Source organism: Lithobates pipiens, unplaced genomic scaffold (genome assembly GCF_037356315.1).
Source record: "Lithobates pipiens isolate NorthernLeopardFrog02 unplaced genomic scaffold, aLitPip1_a1.2 Scaffold_13, whole genome shotgun sequence".
Classification (NCBI taxonomy): Eukaryota; Metazoa; Chordata; class Amphibia; order Anura; family Ranidae; genus Lithobates; species Lithobates pipiens.
Window position 1 is genome coordinate 456,197,260 of NW_027507718.1, and position 19,886 is coordinate 456,217,145.

General features: G+C 42.0%; 1 protein-coding gene across 1 annotated transcript in view; it reads right to left on the reverse strand.

Moving 5' to 3' along the window:
* The window catches only part of LOC143975411 (proton channel OTOP1-like), an 89,666-nt gene that overhangs the window by 57,432 nt on the left and 12,348 nt on the right, over nt 1-19,886 (reverse strand). The window contains exon 3 of the mRNA XM_077477788.1: nt 11,044-11,180. Within this exon, the coding sequence (XP_077333914.1) occupies nt 11,044-11,180 (137 nt within the window). The remainder of the gene's footprint in view (nt 1-11,043; nt 11,181-19,886) is intronic.

Consider the following 19,886-nt stretch of genomic DNA (forward strand, 5'->3'; position numbering starts at 1 on the left):
TGTAATATTAAAATAAATATTTCAATGCAGAATCAGTGGGAGCCCTGAGCGTGTCACTTGCCACCATCATCTGCCACCAAATGCAGCTCATCTCTTGCCCCATCGCCTGCCACCAGATGCAGCTTGTCACTTGTAACGTCACCTGCCTTTAGATGCAGCTTGTCACTTGCCATGTCGACTCCCACCAGATGTGGATTGTCACTTGCCACGTCGCCTGCCACCAGATGCGGATTGTCATCTGCCATGTGAAATGCCACCAGATGCATCTTGTTACTTTACACGTCGCCTGCCACCAGATGCTGATTGTCACTTGCCATGTCACCTGCCACCAGATGTGGATTGTCACTTGCCACGTCACCTGCCACCAGATGAAGCTTGTCGCTTGTCACTTGTAATGTCACCTGCCTTCAGATGCAGCTTGTCACTTGCCACATCACCTGCCACCAGATGCAGATTTTCACTTGCGACGTCACCTGCCACCAGATGCAGCATGGCATTTGCCACCTTGCCTGCCACCAGATGCAGCTTGTCATTTGTCACGTCACCCACCACCAGATGCGGATTGTCACTTGCCACGTCGCCTGCCACCAGATGCTGATTGTCAATTGTCCCGTCACCTGCCAGCAGATGTAGCTTGTCACTTGCCATGTCACCTGCCCCAAATGCAGATTGTGACTTGCCACATTTCCTGCCACCAGATGTGGATTTTCACTTGCCACGTCACCTGCCACCATATGCAGCTTGTCATTTGTCACGTCACCCACCACCAGATGCGGATTGTCACTTGCCACGTTGCCTGCCACCAGATGCGGATTGTCACATCACCTGCCACCAGATGCAGCTTGTCACTTGCCACGTCGCCTGCCACCAGATGTGGATTGTCAATTGTCCCGTCACCTGCCACCAGATGCAGCTTGTCACTTGCCACGTTTCCTGCCACCAGATGCAGATTTTCACTTGCCACGTCACCTGCCACCATATGCAGCTTGTCATTTGTCACGTCACCCACCACCAGATGCAGATTGTCACTTGCCACCAGATGCGGATTGTCATGTCACCTGCCACCAGATGCAGCTTGTCACTTGCCACGTTGCCTGCCACCAGATGTGGATTGTCAATTGTTCCGTCACCTGCCACCAGATGCAGCTTGTCACTTGCCACGTTTCCTGCCACCAGATGCAGATTTTCACTTGCCATGTCACCTGCCACCATATGCAGCTTGTCATTTGTCACGTCACCCACCACCAGATGCGGATTGTCACTTGCCACGTCGCCTGCCACCAGATGCGGATTGTCACGTCACCTGCCACCAGATGCAGCTTGTCACTTGCCACGTCGCCTGCCACCAGATGTGGATTGTCAATTGTCCCGTCACCTGCCACCAGATGCAGCTTGTCACATGCCATGTCACCTGCCACCAAATGCAGATTGTGACTTGCCACGTCGCCTGCCACCAAATGTGGATTGTCACTTGCCATGTCGCCTGCCACCAGATGCGGATTGTCACTTGCCATGTCACCTGCTACCAGATACAGCTTATCACTTGCCACGTTGCCCGCCATCAGATACAGCTTGTCCCTTGCCATGTCACCTGCCACCAGATGTGGATTGTCAATATCCTGCCACCAGCTGAAGCTTCTCACTGTTGCCTGCCACCAAAAAATACCAGATGTAGCTTGTCACTTTTTAAATGTAAAGGCAATTTGGCGCATCACCTGCCACCAGATGCAGCTTGTCACTTGCCACCTTTCCTGCCACCAGATGCGGATTTTCACTTGCCACGTCACCTGCCACTATATGCAGCTTGTCATTTGTCACATCACCCACCACCAGATGCGGATTGTCATTTGCCACGTCGCCTGCCACCAGATGCGGATTGTCACTTCTCACATCACCTGCCAACAGATGCAGCTTGTTACTTTTCATGTCACCTGCCACCAGATGCAACTTGTCACTTGCCACGTCACCTGCCACCAGATGCGGATTGTCACTATCCTGCCACCAGCTGAAGCTTCCCATTATTGCCTGCCACCAAAAAATACCAGATGCAGCTTGTCACTTTTTAAATGTAAAGGCAATTTGGTAGCAGGCAACAGTGACAGCAGATCTGGCAGTCTCTCCCCAGCTTTTCAGCACATGGCTCCCAGAGTGAGGGCGGGCAGTGAGAGACGATGTAATCTCTCTGCTGCCTGCAGTGATGCAGGGCGGGATGATGTCTGCCCGACGTCTCACCCGCCCGCCGGCTTGCTCGCTAGCCTGCTGCACTTGTGGCCCAAGTGCAGGGAGGCCACGGCCTGGTGGTTGGGGACACCCGACTTACTAGATATGCAGCTTCTTTATATCTTAATCCAATCTATGTTCCTGTTATAGCTGGTGTCATGACTGCTGACCCAAGCTTCCTGTTTCAGGGTGACTCCTTTCTCTTGCAGCATCTTATGGAGCCACCCTTCCATGCAGGGACTAGAGTTGTATCTCCCTACACTGTGTACAATAGAAGCAGCATTGAAAGAAGTAAAATGCAAGTGCTGGAGTGAGAATTTTAACAAATAGTCCACTACTATTTGTATATGTCTGTACATATGTTCAAATTTCTCTTTGCTCTAAATTTAAAGTGTTACTAAGCCCACAACAGTAAAATTGGTCTGTATATGCAGTAAAGCATACTTGTTATACGCGCAATGAAATATAAGCATTGTGTAAAAAGGCTGCTTCCTGTCTTGTGTAAAAAGGCTGTTTCCTGTCTTCTCTGATCCTCCCCTTCTTCCACAGTCCCAAATCCATCTCATGATAGTAAAGAGCCTTGGAATCACTCTGCACATGCTCAGTTTGGTGTGGATTGGTAGAGAGTTTTTTTTTTCTTGGGAGGGTGCATGTGATTAGCACAGGGCCAATCAGCGCTGTCCAGACAGAGAGTCAGGGGTCATGCAGCCTCATAGGTCAATCAGAGGAGAATGAAAACTTCTCCTACAAGCTTTAACCAGACACTGATAGAAGTTATAAGACTGCAATATACTGCTGATGATAAAGGGTATTTAGCTGTTTATATTTACTAAAATAATTGTATTCTGATGTTCTGTGTACTGTGGAAGACCAGATATAGTGAATGCAGGGTCCTGGGTTTAGTAACACTCTAATTTAATTAAGAACAGTAGAATAGAACGCAATATCTGAAAGCAGCCAAGAAACATTTCCTGCTTAGGGAGTCCACAAAGCCTGGGTTTTACAAGCTGTACGCCAGATTAACACATTCATTGTCATAAATGGACCACACTTATGACTGCCCCAAGGGAAGACTTATAGGCACATGTAGCCATCAGAGGTTTTTGACATTGTAATGAGAGATTTTCCAGCTCTTTATAAGATCTCCACGTGAATGTGGAGGATCCTTCACTCTGCTAAGAACAAAAGTACCGTGTGCAGACATCATCATTGGCAAAGGCATATGCTTCCCAAATTCATTTTAACCGCATGCCGACCAGCCGCCGCAGTTGTACTGCGGCAGCATGGTTCTGCTGCGCAAATCGCCATTATGTTACGTCGGTACCAAACGGCCACTAGGGGGCGGGCATGCTGCCGCTCTCTCCCCGAGCCGATGCGAGTGCCCGCGATCGATTGGGGCACGCGGAGAACCGGCAGCTGTGTGTGTAAACAAACAGTTTCCGGTTCTCTGAGCAGTGAATTGACAGATCGTTCATACAGAGTTTGGACAGCAATCTGTTAGTTTCCCTGCACAGTCCCATCCCCCTTTCAATCAGAACACAAATAAGGATACACATTAACCCCTCCCCTGCCCCCTAGTGTTAACCCCTTCACTGCCAGTGACATTTTTACAGTAATCAATGCAATTTTAATCGCACTGATCGCTGCATTAATGCCAATGGTTCCAGAAATGTGTCAAAATTGTCCAACGTGTCCGCCATAATGTCGCGGTCACTAATAATGATCGCCACCATTGCTAGTAAAAAAAAAAATATTAATACAAATGCCCTAAATCTATCCCCTATTTTGTAGACGTTATAACTTTTGCGCAAACCAATCAATAGACGTTTATTGCGATTTTTATTTACCAAAAATATGTAGAAGAATACGTATCGGCCTAAACTGAGGAAAAAAAAAGTTTTTTTTATATATTTTTGGAGGATATTTATTATAGCAAAAAGTTAAAAATAATGCGTTTTTTTCAAAATTGACGCTCTTTTTTTGTTTATAGCGCAAAAAATAAAAACCGCAGAGGTGATCAAATACCACCAAAAAAAGGTCTATTGGTGGGAAAAAAGGACGTCAATTTTGTTTGGGAGCCATGTGGCACGACTGCGCAATTGTCAGTTAAAGCGACGAAGTGCTGAATCGCAAAAAGTGGTCTGGTCTTTGGCCAGCCAAATGGTCCAAAAGGGAATATATATATATATATATATATATATATATATATATATATATATATAAATAATCTTTTAATCTTTGTTTTAACATTAAGCAAAGATTTATTATACTGCAGCTTGCCAATTCTTAGATGTGGTGACTACAATAGTTATCTTTTTTAGGCTTTCTTTTTTTTTTTCACCTATTGATCCTGTTAAGCTGTTGTGGTAGTTAGTGGGTTGAGGCAAACCATTTACCACTGACAGGGGTGCTTACAACGATCAGCTTTATTTAATTGATGTAAATCCTTCATCTAAAGTGTTGGCAGCCTAGGGCAGGAAAGGTGGTACTGACTGGATTACCAGGTGAAAACAGAGATAAAAAAGCCTAAAAAAGTAAACGAATGCAGCCACCACCAATTCTTTGGTTTTGGTTTTAATACCACTATACGCTAAAACTACTGGCTTTTGTTTTTAATTGGAAATTTGGACTGAGCCCTAAGAAATGGAATCACCACTCTGACTCATTCCCCTGTGTATGTCAATTTCAGCTTAGGCTATTTTAAACGTGTAAACTCTGTAAATATTTCCCTTCAAGATATTCTCCGACAAGTGGATCATGCATTTGATTGGTCAGGTTCATATCTCAGTGCGATGTCCTGGTCTATATTAGTAGAGATTCTATCACGTCCTTCTTTTTCCTATAAGAGATGGTAATCACCCACTTTCCCTTAATTTTCCAAAGGCCTAGGCTTGGACTCTTTTGGTTTGTTTGTAGAAAATTGATTTAGCTGGGTCCAGGGCATATGGTCAGCTTTCGGCCTCTTCTTCTTCTAAAATGTATACTCATGGGGGTGGGACCCGTTACATTGTGAAGGGGTATGTAGCAATTATGACCACTGGGGTATAGGAAGTATGGTCATGGGTGTGTAGGAAGTATGACTGGAAATATGAATGGGAGGGTAAAGAAATATGCATGGGGGTGTGTAGGAGGTGCGACCAGGAGTGTATTGATAGTAAAGCCAGGGTGTATAAGAAGAATCAATCCGTGGATTAGAAAGTATAACTAGGGGAGTGTGAGAAGTATGTTAAGGGGAATAGGAAGTTTGACCAGGGGAAGTATGATTGTTGGTATGCAGGACTTATGGCCAGGGATATGGAGGAAGTACAACTGGTATGGGGAGTGTAGAAAGTATGTCTGGAGGGTATAAGAAGCAAGAATGGGTATGACCAGGGGTGCATAGGAAGTATAATTTGGGGTGTATGGAAAGTATTAATGGTGGTGTGTAGGAAGCATGACAGGGGTGTGTAAGACAAATGGCTATAGGTATACAGAAAGTATAAATGTCTGGGGTGTAGGAAGTATGACTAGGGGTGTATAAGGATTAAGCCCATGAACACATAGGAAGAATGAACAGAAGGAGTAGAAAGTAAGTCCTGGTATTTTGAATGTGAGATTGCTAATGTTTTTTGTCCTTTGTCTAATTTCAGAAAATTAGTAGATATAATGTACCCCTTTGTTTGCAGCAAATAAACTTCACCACAGTAGGACTAGCAAAAACAGAATATTGATTGTTGATTGAGGTTGCTACCTTGCTCACTTCTCTGTACCTTATTAAATAAACCTAACCAGCAAGAACTGGGTGGCCTACAGATAAAAGATTAGGCTAACAAAACACTTCTCATTGTCAAGGTCTCTGGGGAAAGAGCCATACAATTTGCTGAAAGGTATTCAACCTTTGTTGTTTTCCTATTTTGGGAACACGGTAACACTATTATTTCCCAAGGTCGCCTTTGACCACTTCAGGGAACTTTTTCAAAGAGTGTATCATGTAGCAAGGATCACACTGAAGACTTCTGTACAAGGGTCATGTGTTTACATGTATCAGAGTTCCTATTGGGAAGTTTTTGTTGATAGTGTTGTGATGATAGGACATACTTAGGCTGTCATGATAAATATATACAGCTACCATAAGTAAATATGATGCAATCAGCCCTACAGGGGCCATGGACCTCAGGTGAAGGCTACTCTAGTCACAATGAGTGATTATTTTATAGAGATAAGAGAAGAGCACAAATGAGACTTGTCTTAAAGGGGTTGTAAAGGATTTTTTTTTTTAAATAACAAACATGTTATACTTACCTCCACTGTGCAGCTCATTTTGCACAGAGTGGCCCCCGAAACTGGTCTTCTGGGGCCCCTTGGCGGCTGTCTCGGCTCCCTCCCGCAAGGACTCCACAACTTCATGTGAGCTCCCTCACTTGATGTGGAGTGCATGCGGGCGCGCTCCCGTAATACAGCCGCTGGCTATAGCCGCTCGGCCCCTCCCCCAGTGCGCCGCATCATTGGATGTGATTGACAGCAGTGCAAGTCAATGGCTGCGCTGCTTACAATCCATCCACTGTAACCAATCAGCAGCCAGGCTGATCGGCGAAGAGGATGTCGGGGACGAGCGTGGGAATTTCGAGGGGTCAGGTAAGTATAACGGAGGGCGGGGGGGCGGTATTGTCAGATGTTTTTTCACCTTAATGCATAGAATGCATTAAGGTGAAAAAACTTTTACCTTTACAACCCCTTTAACTGGCATCTCAAGGCAAGCAATAGTAAACATACAAAATGTTCAAAGCTGTCCATGTATAAGCCCTTGTACACACGGTCGGAGAATCCGTCGGAATGTGTCCTATCGGACCGTGACGTCGGATAATCCGACTGTGTGTGGTCTGCATCGGATTGATTGCGTCGGAATATCCATCGGACCAAATTTTCCAACATGTTGGAAATATTTCCCGACCAACTGGGCCGGTCGGACATACTCCGATCATGTGTAGAGAATTTTGATCGGACCAAGTGCCACGCATGCTCAGATCAAATTCCTACATCAAAGCTATTGGCTACTAGCCTGAATGTAGTCCCATCGTAACGAAATTACGTCATCACGTTCTGAAAGATCGGATTTTTCGCCAACTTTGTCCGACTGTGTGTATGCAACAGTTTCGGACAAGATCCGACGAACAAAATCCGATGGGCAAAATCCGACGGATTTGGTTGTGGAAATCTCCGACCGTGTGTACAGGGGCTAAGAGTCATTTGGTAGGTACTGTATAGTGTTTTGTGCTGTCACATAGGAAAACGTCATCTAATAAGAAAAATGGCCAGAACTGGCAACAGTCATCTCATATTTATGGTAATAGTTCTGGTGTAAAACATTCCAGAATTGTATCCTGCTGGCTTTTAATAAAAAATAAAATCTGTTGCTATCACAGTGTTTGGTAATTCTGCATATACAAAGTTTGAGTTGTTCTAGTGAGATCATCCTAGTTGTTTAACCCCTTTCCAGCCAGTGTCATTAGTACAGTCACAGTGAATAGTTTTAGCACCGATCATTGTATTAGTGTCACTGGTTCCCACAAAGTGTCAAACGTGTCAGTTATTATATATTATATATTTCAGTCCTGCTATAAGTTGCTGATTGAATAATAAAGTGAAACTCCGTGCCAATAAATATAATTGTGAAAAAAGATAAAATAAATATATAAATAAAATGCTGCTCCCCTTAAAGAGTGATACACTCCTAGTGGTATGTGGTAGTGGTATGTAAAAAGACAGGTGTAGGGGGCACTATAATGAGATTTTTAACTAACTGTGATATTATCTAATTGGTGATATCATTTACAAATAGTGTATTAATCAATTAGAAAAACATTACAAACAACACCAAAATTTGTATCTTAGATACAACATATATAATGTCGCCCTGAGGGTAAACAAAATAAATGTAGCAATACAGTCCCAATCAGGTTGCACTTATTAATCATAAAGTGTATAAAAGCCCATCAACAAAAATCTTCCACATGTGACGATGTGCTCCAAATAAGCTGAGTTGTGCCTTCACCATAAACTTCGAAAAACTACACCCAAAAGTGAATGGATATGCAATCTGCTTACCAGATCAATTTGACCTCTTTGCTTAAAAAGATAGTCAAATAGCGCTTGTACAGGATAGTGCCTGCTCACATGGATATGACATGTGGATTTCAAAAATAAGGTGGTGTGTGAAGTCAGCCTTGCGTCCACCCCCGTGGATAGCGTGAATTCCACTGGCCTTCACCAACAAGCCAGCAGCCCCAGTGCTGGGATAGGCACTTCCAAATGTAAGGAGCCATTTGGCTTTACTTGTTTTAACTTTTTTTACATTAAAACGGTATTACGCTATGGGTGTTTTTGCTCTTTTTGTATATCCTGCCTATGCTTATGAGGAGGAAGGTTCCTATACATCCCCATGTCATATCCATGTGAGCAGGCACTATCCTGTACAAGCGCTATTTGACTATCTTTCTAAGCAAAAAGGGCCCCCCTAGTGGTCAAAAGGCGAACTGACGTATAGTTACATTGGTTCGCCCAGGGGAGCCAACCTGCCGCAGTACAACTGGGGGGTCTGGTCAGAAAGGTGTTAGCTTAACATATTTATATATCTGAGTATATAACTAATATCCTCCTCCCCTATATGACATATCACTGTTCTTCTCCAACCTGTGTTCTAAAGCAAAAAATTCTCTTGTCTTTGTGAATTGTACGCTTTTGTCATGTACCCTCTTTTTCAATAAAATTTTATTTAAAAAATAAATAAAATATATCCTCCATTGACGTGAACATCTGATAATTAATACAATTACTAATCATTCCCATACTGTATATATATATATACTTAAAAAAATGAACATAATACTATATACTGTATATATACCCTACAATGGGTTAAAAAACAATATTTAATAAGTGTACATTTAATTAATTTATATAAACAATAACTTAAGTCCATTCATGTGAAAAAATAAAGTTGATAAATTCTTCTTCCATGCCTCACACCTAAAGACAGCAGCTCCCCCATCATTTTGACCCCCTAAATCAGAAGGTAAAACAGCACTTCAGCATCTATCCATGGGCTAACTGTTCCACTATAAGGATCACAGACAGCGCAAGCAGATCTCACAGATTGAAATCCATATAAGCACATCAAGGAGAAAGAGAACTCATAATAGCGAAATACCATCAAGATTTCTTTTTTTTAAAAAAGGTCTTTTACAATCCTATTGTCTATAGTGTTTGCTAAAACAAAATGCCATGCGCCAGTAAAGTGTTTGGGTTTGGCTTGAAGAAAAGGTGGCAACCCTAGTATCGCTACATCATAATAATTTGAAGTGCACAAAGTGACACTTCATTTATTTCAGTAATATCGTAGCATAGTGTACTACGCAGGTGTACAATGACGTGTGATCTCTCTCGGAACGCTGTGATGCAGTGAAAAAAAAATGCAGTCAGTCTGCACATTGCAGTGGGAATCGGACAGAGCCAATTGTTTTCTGTGTATCCTACCTGTGAGTGACTGGAGTTTTTTTCAGTGCCAAAAAATGCTGGTCACCGCAGTACGTGTGAAATGGCCCATAGGAGAGTTTAACAGGTTCTGCTGCAAGTAGAGTTAAAATTTCCACAGTGACAGAAGTAACTATCAATGCTAATAGTGCTGCTGTCTCCTATTTCTAAAATAGGATGATTTCTAATAACAGGCAGATTAAGTTTTTCCTGAGGCCGCGTACACACGGGCGGACTGTTCGCCCAACTTTGTCCGCTGAACAGTGTTTGGGCGGACAGTCCGCTCGTGTGTGGGCTTTCAGCGGACAGTTTCAGCGGACAGTTTGACGGACAAGGTTTTTCGGAATTTCCGAAAAACTGTCCGCTGAAACCTTGTTTCAGCGAACAGTCCGCTCGTGTGTAGGCTTGTTCGTCAAACAAAGTTGCGCGCATGCTCAGAAAGGATTTACACGCCGAAAGTTATAATGCAGTGTATAGGACCGGGACGTCGTATTTTTCGTCCCGTCGTACGTGCCGTTCACGTCATCGCGCACGGTTTCAGCAAACTGTTCGTTCGTCGTGTGTGGGCATGTCCGTCCATGCTAATTTTGAGCGGACTGTTTGCCGAAACTGTTGGACGGACAAAGTTGGGCGAACAGTCCGCGCGTGTGTACGCGGCCTTAGAGTAGTGAGGGACTGAAAAATAAAATTAGTTCAGATCAGCAACAAGAAATAAATAAGTCCAGATTTTTTCAAATATGTTGGGTTACAAATAGTTAAATCTCTGTATGTATATACCACCTCATGTATCACTTCCTGTTATGTACAATTTACACTTTTGTAGCACCCCCCTGACTTCCTCCAGATATATACTCTCTCAGCATGCTCAATGGCCTGAAACTCCTACATTAGCTTAAATAGATATGCATATTCATAACTCAGTCTCACTGCAGCTCATCACACTAATGCCAAAGGCAACAGTGCCACCTACTGACAGAAGGGAAGATCCACAGTTCAACCAGGCTTAGGAGAAAACACAAAAAATCACAAAGTCTACAAATCAGCCAGGTTAATTACCACCTAGCACAGCTAAATTTACCAAAAGCCCCTGTTTAAGACACGGGTGCTACACTTTAATTGAGTGCCGATAGTACAGTGTTAAGGTGCTCTGACAGCATTTGCAACTCTTAAAAAAATCAGAAAAAAGAAACCGAATACAACCACCACACATTTATATACACTTTGAGCATGATGGTAAATCCTCACAACTGAAACACTATAATCTGTATACCATAATTAGGAGAATCCATCTAAGAATCTTTTCTTATTGCATACCTGGAAAAAGGTGTGAATATTATGGGTGACCGGGTATATCCCTTCAATTATGGGCAAACATTCTGAATATCCAACAAAGTAGCCTAACTTCAGAGCGTGCATGACTATTGTGGTCGCTGCAAACAGGACTATGCCACCTAGGAAGACAACAAGAAAACATATGTGACAATTTTTAGGATGATCAATAATGGTGGGAGTTGACTTTACCTAATTTTTGCAATTATTTAATCCCTGCAAACTGGGTTACTACATTACTTTGTACCCATAAACTAGTTCAGGTAGGATTACAAGCACCTGGAACCCAAACGTAGAGACACTGAAGTTCTTGTAAATGAAGAGGAATAGTAATGAGTTGAACTTACTATAATAAGCAGTTTCTCAAATGTATTTAAAGTGTAATTTGCTATTGTAATTGGTGACTAGATCTGTACTTCCCAGCAAAACAAATTACACAGGAACATAATACTTTGCCTCTTGAGATGCTGTTATTACAATCTCATTCTGCCTAGGAGAATTTGTATGCGAGTTACTGAAATCGATATTACCTAGGGTATGTCTCATGAGATCAATGACAATAAGTCAATGCCAAGTATGGTGAAAGTTTTAATAGCAAATTACTGTCTGAATAATTATGTTAATTGTTTTATTTTTATAAATCTACATTGTATATCCTTTTTTTAAATATAAAATCTCTGTTTTAAAAAGAAATGCTTAATATAGCTTACATCCATCACACAAGGATTATCAGAGATTTATGAGATTTCTAAAGTGAATGCACAGAAGAAGCTGTTTGCCTTCAGACTCTCACACTATGATTCAAACTCCATACACCCCTGTCCTAATATAGCAGACAGAAATAGGGAAGGATGCATTTAACTCATTTGATTGTGCTACTGTGCTCTGTAAACAATATTTAAAAAAAAACATATCTACGGATCGATAGGTATATCTTTAAATATACTTAAAAGAGTTATAAAAGGCAGAAGGTTTTTTATCTTAATGCATTCTATGCATTAAGATAAAGAAACCATTTGTGTGTAGCAGCCTCCCCAGCACCCTTAATTACTTACCTGAGCCCCATCTCTCACCAGCGATGTCCATGAATGTCTAAGCCATCCGGGACACTCCTCCTTTTTGTTTCTTTTATCCACTTTTTGTAAATTTATATAAATTTCTATGATGAAAATTTCAATAAAAATCTCATAAAAAGATAGATGAACCTTTAAAAAATAGGCAAGAGTTCCACTAGCACAATAATCACATGTAGCACTTCATGCTACAATTCTGCTGCAGCACTGTATTACATCTACAGTCCCTCTGCACAGTCCCACTTGTTAATCCTCTCTGTCAAGTCTATCTAATGTAGCTTTCTGTGATAGTGTCACAATGATTCTGCACTGTTCCTGAGTTTAGAGCAGAGTTGCCACTTTCATGTTAGCTGTGCCTGCTTGAAGGCTGGGTTTGCACTCGTGTGAATTGGATGCAAGTTTCCCCTCATACAATTCGCACAGCAGGAGATTGTGACCATAGCTTTATGGAGCCGGTTCCCATATCTCTGCAGCAGCTCCGGTGCAATCTGCACAGGAGCCCTGTCCATCTTTTTGTCCGTTTCTGTCTGTTTTTTGTGCGTCTTTTTGTGCGGGCTGAGATTAGACGTGAAACAGTGAGCGAGGACGCACCGGACTCTTCCTGTGCGCCTCTGCATGCTCATATGTGAACCCAACCTAAATTAGGATGAAAAAATGTTGCAGGCAGACATGGCTATCAACTTTTTCACTGCAGATTCACATGCTTGTAGCTTGCCAATCGGCACCTGGCTACACCCAATCCTGCCCACTACTTTTTTTCAGTCTGGCCCACTGCTGCTTTTGCTGAAGGAATGTAAAAGAAGTTTTCTGTTTACTTGTGCATTACACAATAACTGGATTTGCCACTTATTTAGGCTGTCATACAAAAGCCGTTAGTTGTACTATAGCCACCCTAATACAACTATACAGTAAAAAAAAACAACAAAGAGGATGACATATTGGTAGCCAGTGTGCCCATGCATGGCCATGATCAAGCTGTCAAAGTTTACTGTCACAATACACAGAGCCAATCAGAATGACTCTGTATCTTGTGATCATTGTGAACCAATCACAATCATCACACGTGTAAACACTGGCAGTGTTTACAAACATGCAGCCCATTCACAACAGAGAAAGGAGAGTGTAACACATAAATGAAAAACAGAAAGGGGGCATGTAGCAGATTTAAGGTTAAATAGGGGAATTTTAAAGTGTCCCTGACTACTAATTACTTTGGGGAAGGAATGAAAAGTATATGTAAGCAATTACAAAATGTTGATGTTTTTTTCTATATAGTGATTTTTTTTAAAAAAAAGGGAGGTTATTAATTACTATCAACAGAAAGCTCTATGTAAAAAAAAATGATATAAACTTCATTTGAGTACAGTGTTGTATGCCTGAGTAACTGTCAGTCAAGCTATCACAGCACTGAACTGATAATGAAGGGGTATTACTGGCTGGCACTCCAAGTGGCTACAAAATATTACATTATGAAAAGAAGCAGCACCCACCATTGCCAGTAATGCAACACCCACCATTGCTATGAATGCAGTACTCACCATTGCTATGAATGCAGCACCCACCATTGCCAGGTATGCAGCACCCACCATTGCCAGTAATGCAGACTCACCATTGCCATCAGTGCAGCCTGATTTATGCCCATCCACCTGTAGCCTTGGAAAGGACAGGGAGAGGGCCAAACATTTACCTACAGGAAAAACTCCTGTTTATTCAGCGGCCTCTTTAATACAAAGTCCCGCCTCCTATGATGGACAGAACAATCGTCCAATGGCAGTGCAGGAGACGGGACATCCTATTACAGAGGCTGCCGTGTAAACAGGAAATTCTCCTTTGCGTACGGCACTCCTCCCTGTCCCCTCCAAGGCAGCCAGCATATATATCTTTTGTGGCCCCGGCGCTGGGAGATTGTTGGGGCAAAAAAAGATCTATATGTCCAAATAACCAGGCAGACCATTCAAAACTAGAACGCGGGCCACGATTGGCCTGCAGGTCAGACTTTGGACATGCTGTGATAGACCTACACAAAGTGGCACATAATTGTAAAGTGGAAGGAAACTGATAAATGTTCTTCATAATGTTTTACAAAAAAAAATTGAAAAGTGTGGCGTGCATTTGTATTCAGCCCCCTTAACTCTCATACCCCTAACAAAAATCTAGTGTAACCAATTGTCTTCAGAAGTCACCTAATTAGTAAATAGACTCCACCTGTGTGTAATTTATTCTCACTATAAATACAGCTATTCAGTGAAGCCCTCAGAGGTTTGTTAGAGAACCTTAGTGAACACACAGCATCATGAAGGGCAAGAAAAACACAAGACAGGTCAGGGATAAAGTTGTGGAGAAGTTCAAAGCAGGGTTAGGTTATAAAAAAAATATCCTAAGCTTTGAACATCTGACAGAGCACTGTTCAATCCATCATCCAAAAATGGAAAGAGTATGGCACAACTGCAAACCTACTAAGACATCGTCACCCACCTAAACTGACAGCCTGGGCAAGGAGAGCATTAATCCGAGAAGAAGCTAAAAGATCCACAGCTCAGGTGGGAGAATCTGTCCACAGGACAACTATTAGTCATGCACTCCACAAATCTGGCCTTTATGGAAGAGTGGCAAGAAGAAAGCCATTGGTGAAAGAAAGCAATAAGAAGTCCACTTTGCAGCTTCCGAGAAGCCACATGGTGGACACAGCAAATGTGGAAAAGGGTGCTCTAGTAGTCAGATGAGACCAAAATGTAACTTTTTGGCCTCAAAGGAAAACGCTATATGTGGCGGAAAACTAACACTGCACATCACCCTGAACACACCATTCCCACTGTGAAACATGGAGATGGCAGCATCATGTTGTGGGGATGCTTTTCTTCATCAGGAACAGGGAAGCTGGTCAGAGTTAATGGGAAGGTGGATGGAGCCAAATACAAGGCAATCTTAGCAGAAAACATGTTAGTCTGCAAAAACCTTGAAACTGGGGCAGAGGTTCACCTTCCAGCAGGACAATGACCCTAAACATACAGCCAGAGCTAAAATGGAATGGTTTAGATCAAGAGCATATTCATGTGTTAGAATAGCTCAGTCAAAGTTCAAACCTAAATCCAATTGAGAATATGTGGCAAGACTTGAAAATTGCTGTTCACAGACACTTTCCATCCAATCTGACAGAGCTTGAGATATTTTGTAAAGAAGAATGGGCAAAAATGTCACTCTCTAGATGTGCAAAGCCGGTAGAGACATCACTAAAAAGACTTGCAGCTATAATTACAGTGGAAGGTGGTTCTACAAAGTATTGACTCAGGGGGGCTGAATACAAATGCACTCCACACGTTTCACAAAGTTATTTGTAAAAAAAAATTAAAAACCATTTATAATTTTCCTTCCGCTTCACAATTATGTGCCACTTTGTGTTGGTCTTTCACATAAAATTCCAAAAAAAATACATTTACGTTTTTGTTTGTAATGTGGCAAAATGTGGAAAATGTCAAGGGGTATGAATACTTTTTCGAGGCACTGTAACTGCTGTTCTCTCAATAAAAATTTTGAACAAGGAAAAGAATATCTGTGATATGCGTGTCTGCTGCAAAAAGAACAGCATACTATAAACTAAGCTAAGTACTGTATATACATGCATGCCAGGACTCAAAACTCACATCAATTCTATCAGTCAGTGTTGTAGATTGGTAAGGTGTGGGCAGAGGGAAAGAATTTGTTTCCAGAAGTCCGTGCCCAGTTTGCAAAAAGGTGGTGATGAGCTCTGTTATGGGCTCGGGCTGCTACCTCGGTGTGCGTCCTTCCACATATATTGTAGAAGAAATAAAGGATAAAGGAGCACCCGGTGATCAAAGTGGTAATTAATTTGTTTATAGTTTATTTTAAGTTTCAGCAATAAAAAGAGGCCAACACGTTTCGGGGGACTGGAGACTCCCCCTTCATCAGGGCTAAACAGTTAGAAGTCCTCAGTGCTGGCTGTGTGTTCAGAGGCAGTAATCAGCGGCTGCTGCCTCTAAACACACAGCCAGCGCTGAGGACCTCTAACTGTCCAGCCCTGATGAAGGGGGAGTCTCTAGACCCCCGAAACGCATTGACCTCTTTTTATGTCTGAAACTTCAAATGAAATACAAATTAATTACCACTTTAATCACCGGGCGCTCCTTTATCCTTGTTTCTTCTAAGTTATAAGTCTCTGGCAGGCATATTACAGGAGTTTTTTTAAAGTACCATGCTAATTGGTTTTAATTTACATATTAATAAGCAGGTTTTCGAAAAGATAAAAGCTACAAAGGGTTTTATTGCTTGTTATTATTTATTTAGAATTGTTGGTTCTTGGCAGTCCACAAATTTGGATTTCTTTTGATAGTGTGGTATTTGCCAGTACCAGGAACTCCAGAATTAATTCTTCTGAGAAGGTTGAGTGACCATTTTATGTATATTGACTAAGGGTTAATAAATATGTTAATATGCAGTAAATATGTACATTAATGAGAAAGTCATAGCAACCAAATTCAGTATTGGACAAATACAGAATTACTATTACGTAATTTATAAAGTATAACGCATTCCATTACATGCAAATACATTATGTATTAAATAATTAAAATACATTCTTGTATTCTTTTTTTTTTCCTTGTAGGCAATCCACCATCTAACCTCCATCTTTACATGAAATGTCCCTGAACTATACATTCAGGTACTTTGTTAGATCTCAATCCTGCAGGCTATGGATTTTAGATGGGTTCCCCAAGGACGAGAGTGTTTACAGCTACTCTAAAAGACTTTGCAATCAAGGATACAGAATGTACAATGGGTTAATAAATACATACTGTATATTTGACCTTGCTGAACACATTTGTCTGGTTTATAAGAAATCATGCCAGTGATGTTTTGCATCTGAATAAATCTAAAAGTTTTATTATTTAGAAATCTCTGTAAATGATTGTTTTTCATATTGTATAATTAGCTACTGAAAATCACTGTAATCCTTCCATGTACACTGCATGGGGAATCCAATAAACCCGTATCGACCCATTTCTGGTTGTAGCTAGGTCCCTTTAAAACAGGGGTGGCCAACCAGTGGCCTGGGGGCCACATGTGGCCCGCGGAGCTCTCTGATGTGGCCCGTGACCTCCTGCTCTGGAATGGCGGGTTAGCAAGCCCAGATCACAGGTTGCCAACCCGTCATACCACAGCATCAGTGTTGTGAATGAAGCTGGTGGTAGAGGAAGAAAGTGGCTGCAGAGCAGAGCCCCATAAGTCGATGCTTCCTGTACAGCACCAGCTTTTGCCACAGGCAGAGTCTATGGCAAAGTTCAGTTAACCCACAGGATAGACACAGGTGCACTATGCTGTACCCGCGGTGTGGGTAAACCACAGCACATCAGTGTGAAAGCAGTTTATGCCCTTTTCACACGATCGGCCCTACCCAATCGGACCCTCGATTCACCTCTACAGAGCGGAAGATGTAAACAGGTTTTGTCAGTTTAATCCCGCCTGCCTCCAATCTGATCCTAAAAATCAGATAAAAAAAAAAATAGAAGGGAATTCAAACCCTTCCATCTGGGTGGATGGGATCAGAGGGCCTATAGGGTAGCTGTGACCTGTCATCCACCCGCTCCACTCATTGTGGCCCGCTACTGGTTACCAAGTTACTTAAATGGCCCTCGCTCTTAAAAAGGTTGGGCACCCCGGCTTTAAAACTACCTGGACCTCATTCCAGCAAGCCTTTGCAGTGGTTTTTGGTACTAGTAGCGACACGTGCACCATAATAAGGTAGTTATCTACTACTACCACTTTAAGATTCTGTCATGTTCAATAATAATCCATCAGTTCACAGACTTGAAAACTGGCAATAATTAAGACCAACAAGCTTCATACTAACTGATGACTCATTTCTAACCTATTCTGCTGCAAGTTGTGAGATTTCCCAGACAGCCACTGAATGTAAACAAGGGGGGAGGATACTTGATGATATTGTTACCTATGGCAATGCCCATATTTGAAGTCGCCAGTTTCATACTAACCGAAGATTCATCCTCAGCCCCATTCAACTGCTGTCTGGGAGATTTTCCTGACAGCAGCTTAATGTAAATAAAGGGGGCAGAGATATTGGATGATATCATTAACTATGGAAATGCCCATATTTGAAGTCGCCAGTTTCATACCAAGCGATGACATATCCCTTGCCCCATTCAGCAGCCTGCCAGGAGATTGCCCAGACAGCAGCTGAATGTAAATAAAGGGCCCGCGATACTGGATGACATCATTGCCTATGGCAATGGCCATGTTTGAAATCACCAGTATCATACCAACCAAGGACTTGTCCCCAACCCATTCAGCTACCTTCCCGGAGATACCCTGGCTGAAAGCTAAATGTAAACAGAAGGGCAGGATGTCATTATTACCTAAATATGGCAATGCCCATATCTGGGCAAACAAGCCACATGGGAGGGAGAGATGATGTGGAACTAGTCTCAGAGTTCTCCATCATACTCCACCCACCCAACTCCATACCCACTTACTGTCATATACTGTCGATCATAGGTAACGTGAACCTGGTGGGACAGCAGTGTTAGGGTTCCTCGTCATCAGGTTCCCCCCTCCCCACTAAAAAATGAATTCACCATGCACCTAACAATGTGATGGGTGCAGTGGACGGGGAGGGAGCCCAGTAATGCTGAGCTGCACTGAGGATTGAGTTTCCAGTATGGATATTCCAGCCTCAGTGCTAACACCTCCTAAGACAGATTCATGTATCTGCTTCTGCTTCAGACAACGAAATATATCACTGAATTTTATATTAGTGGGATGTCTCTTCTGCCTAATGATTTGTTATTCTTTCCAGACACTTATGTGATGTATACAGCACACCAAGAGGGTAAGGCCTCTTTCTCTGCCACAGTCAAGGAATACAGTAGTATCACCTCCCTCCTACAGATTGAACAGTGGAGGAGCAACAAGACACTCATAAGTATCAATTCTGCTCAATCTGCTCTCTTCTCCTTTCAGCACATGTGCATGCAGCACACCCTGATTGGCTTCTAGTGCACTCTACCAGTGTGAGTCTTGCTGTACTAGGAATGGATAAACAAAGCATAGGTTTACGTTAAAGTCATTCCCATGTACTGTTTTTTTTTTTTTGTTTACTGTTTACTAGCGTTGTACTGATACCAATACCAGTATCAGTATCGGTGTCAATACTAACCATTTGCACAAGTACTTGAACTCATGCAAATTCTCATTACTAAAACCTTCATACTTGGTTCACATATGTGTGGGCCAGTTTCAGGGCTGTCTTTAACCACTTGACCACTGGGCACTTAAACACCCTTAATAACCAGACCAATTTTCAGCTTTCGGTGCTCTCGCATTTTGAATGACAATTACTCAGTCATGCAACACTGGACCTATATGAAATTTTTGTCCTTTTTTTCACACAAATAGAGCTTTCTTTTGGTGGTATTTAATCACCGCTGGGTTTTTTTTTTTTGTGCTATAAAAGAAAAAATACCGAAAATTCTGTAAAAAAACGAATTTTTCTTTGTTTCTGTTAGAAAATTTAGCAGATTAGAAATTTTTTCTTCATACATTTTGGCCAAAATTTATACTACTACATATCTTTGGTAAAAATAAGTACAAATTGGTGGATATTATTTGGTCTTTGTGAAAGTTATAGAGTCCACAAGCTATGGTGCCAATATCTGAAAATTGATCACACCTGAAGGACTGACGGCCTATTTCAATTCTTGAGACCCTAACATGCCAGAAAAG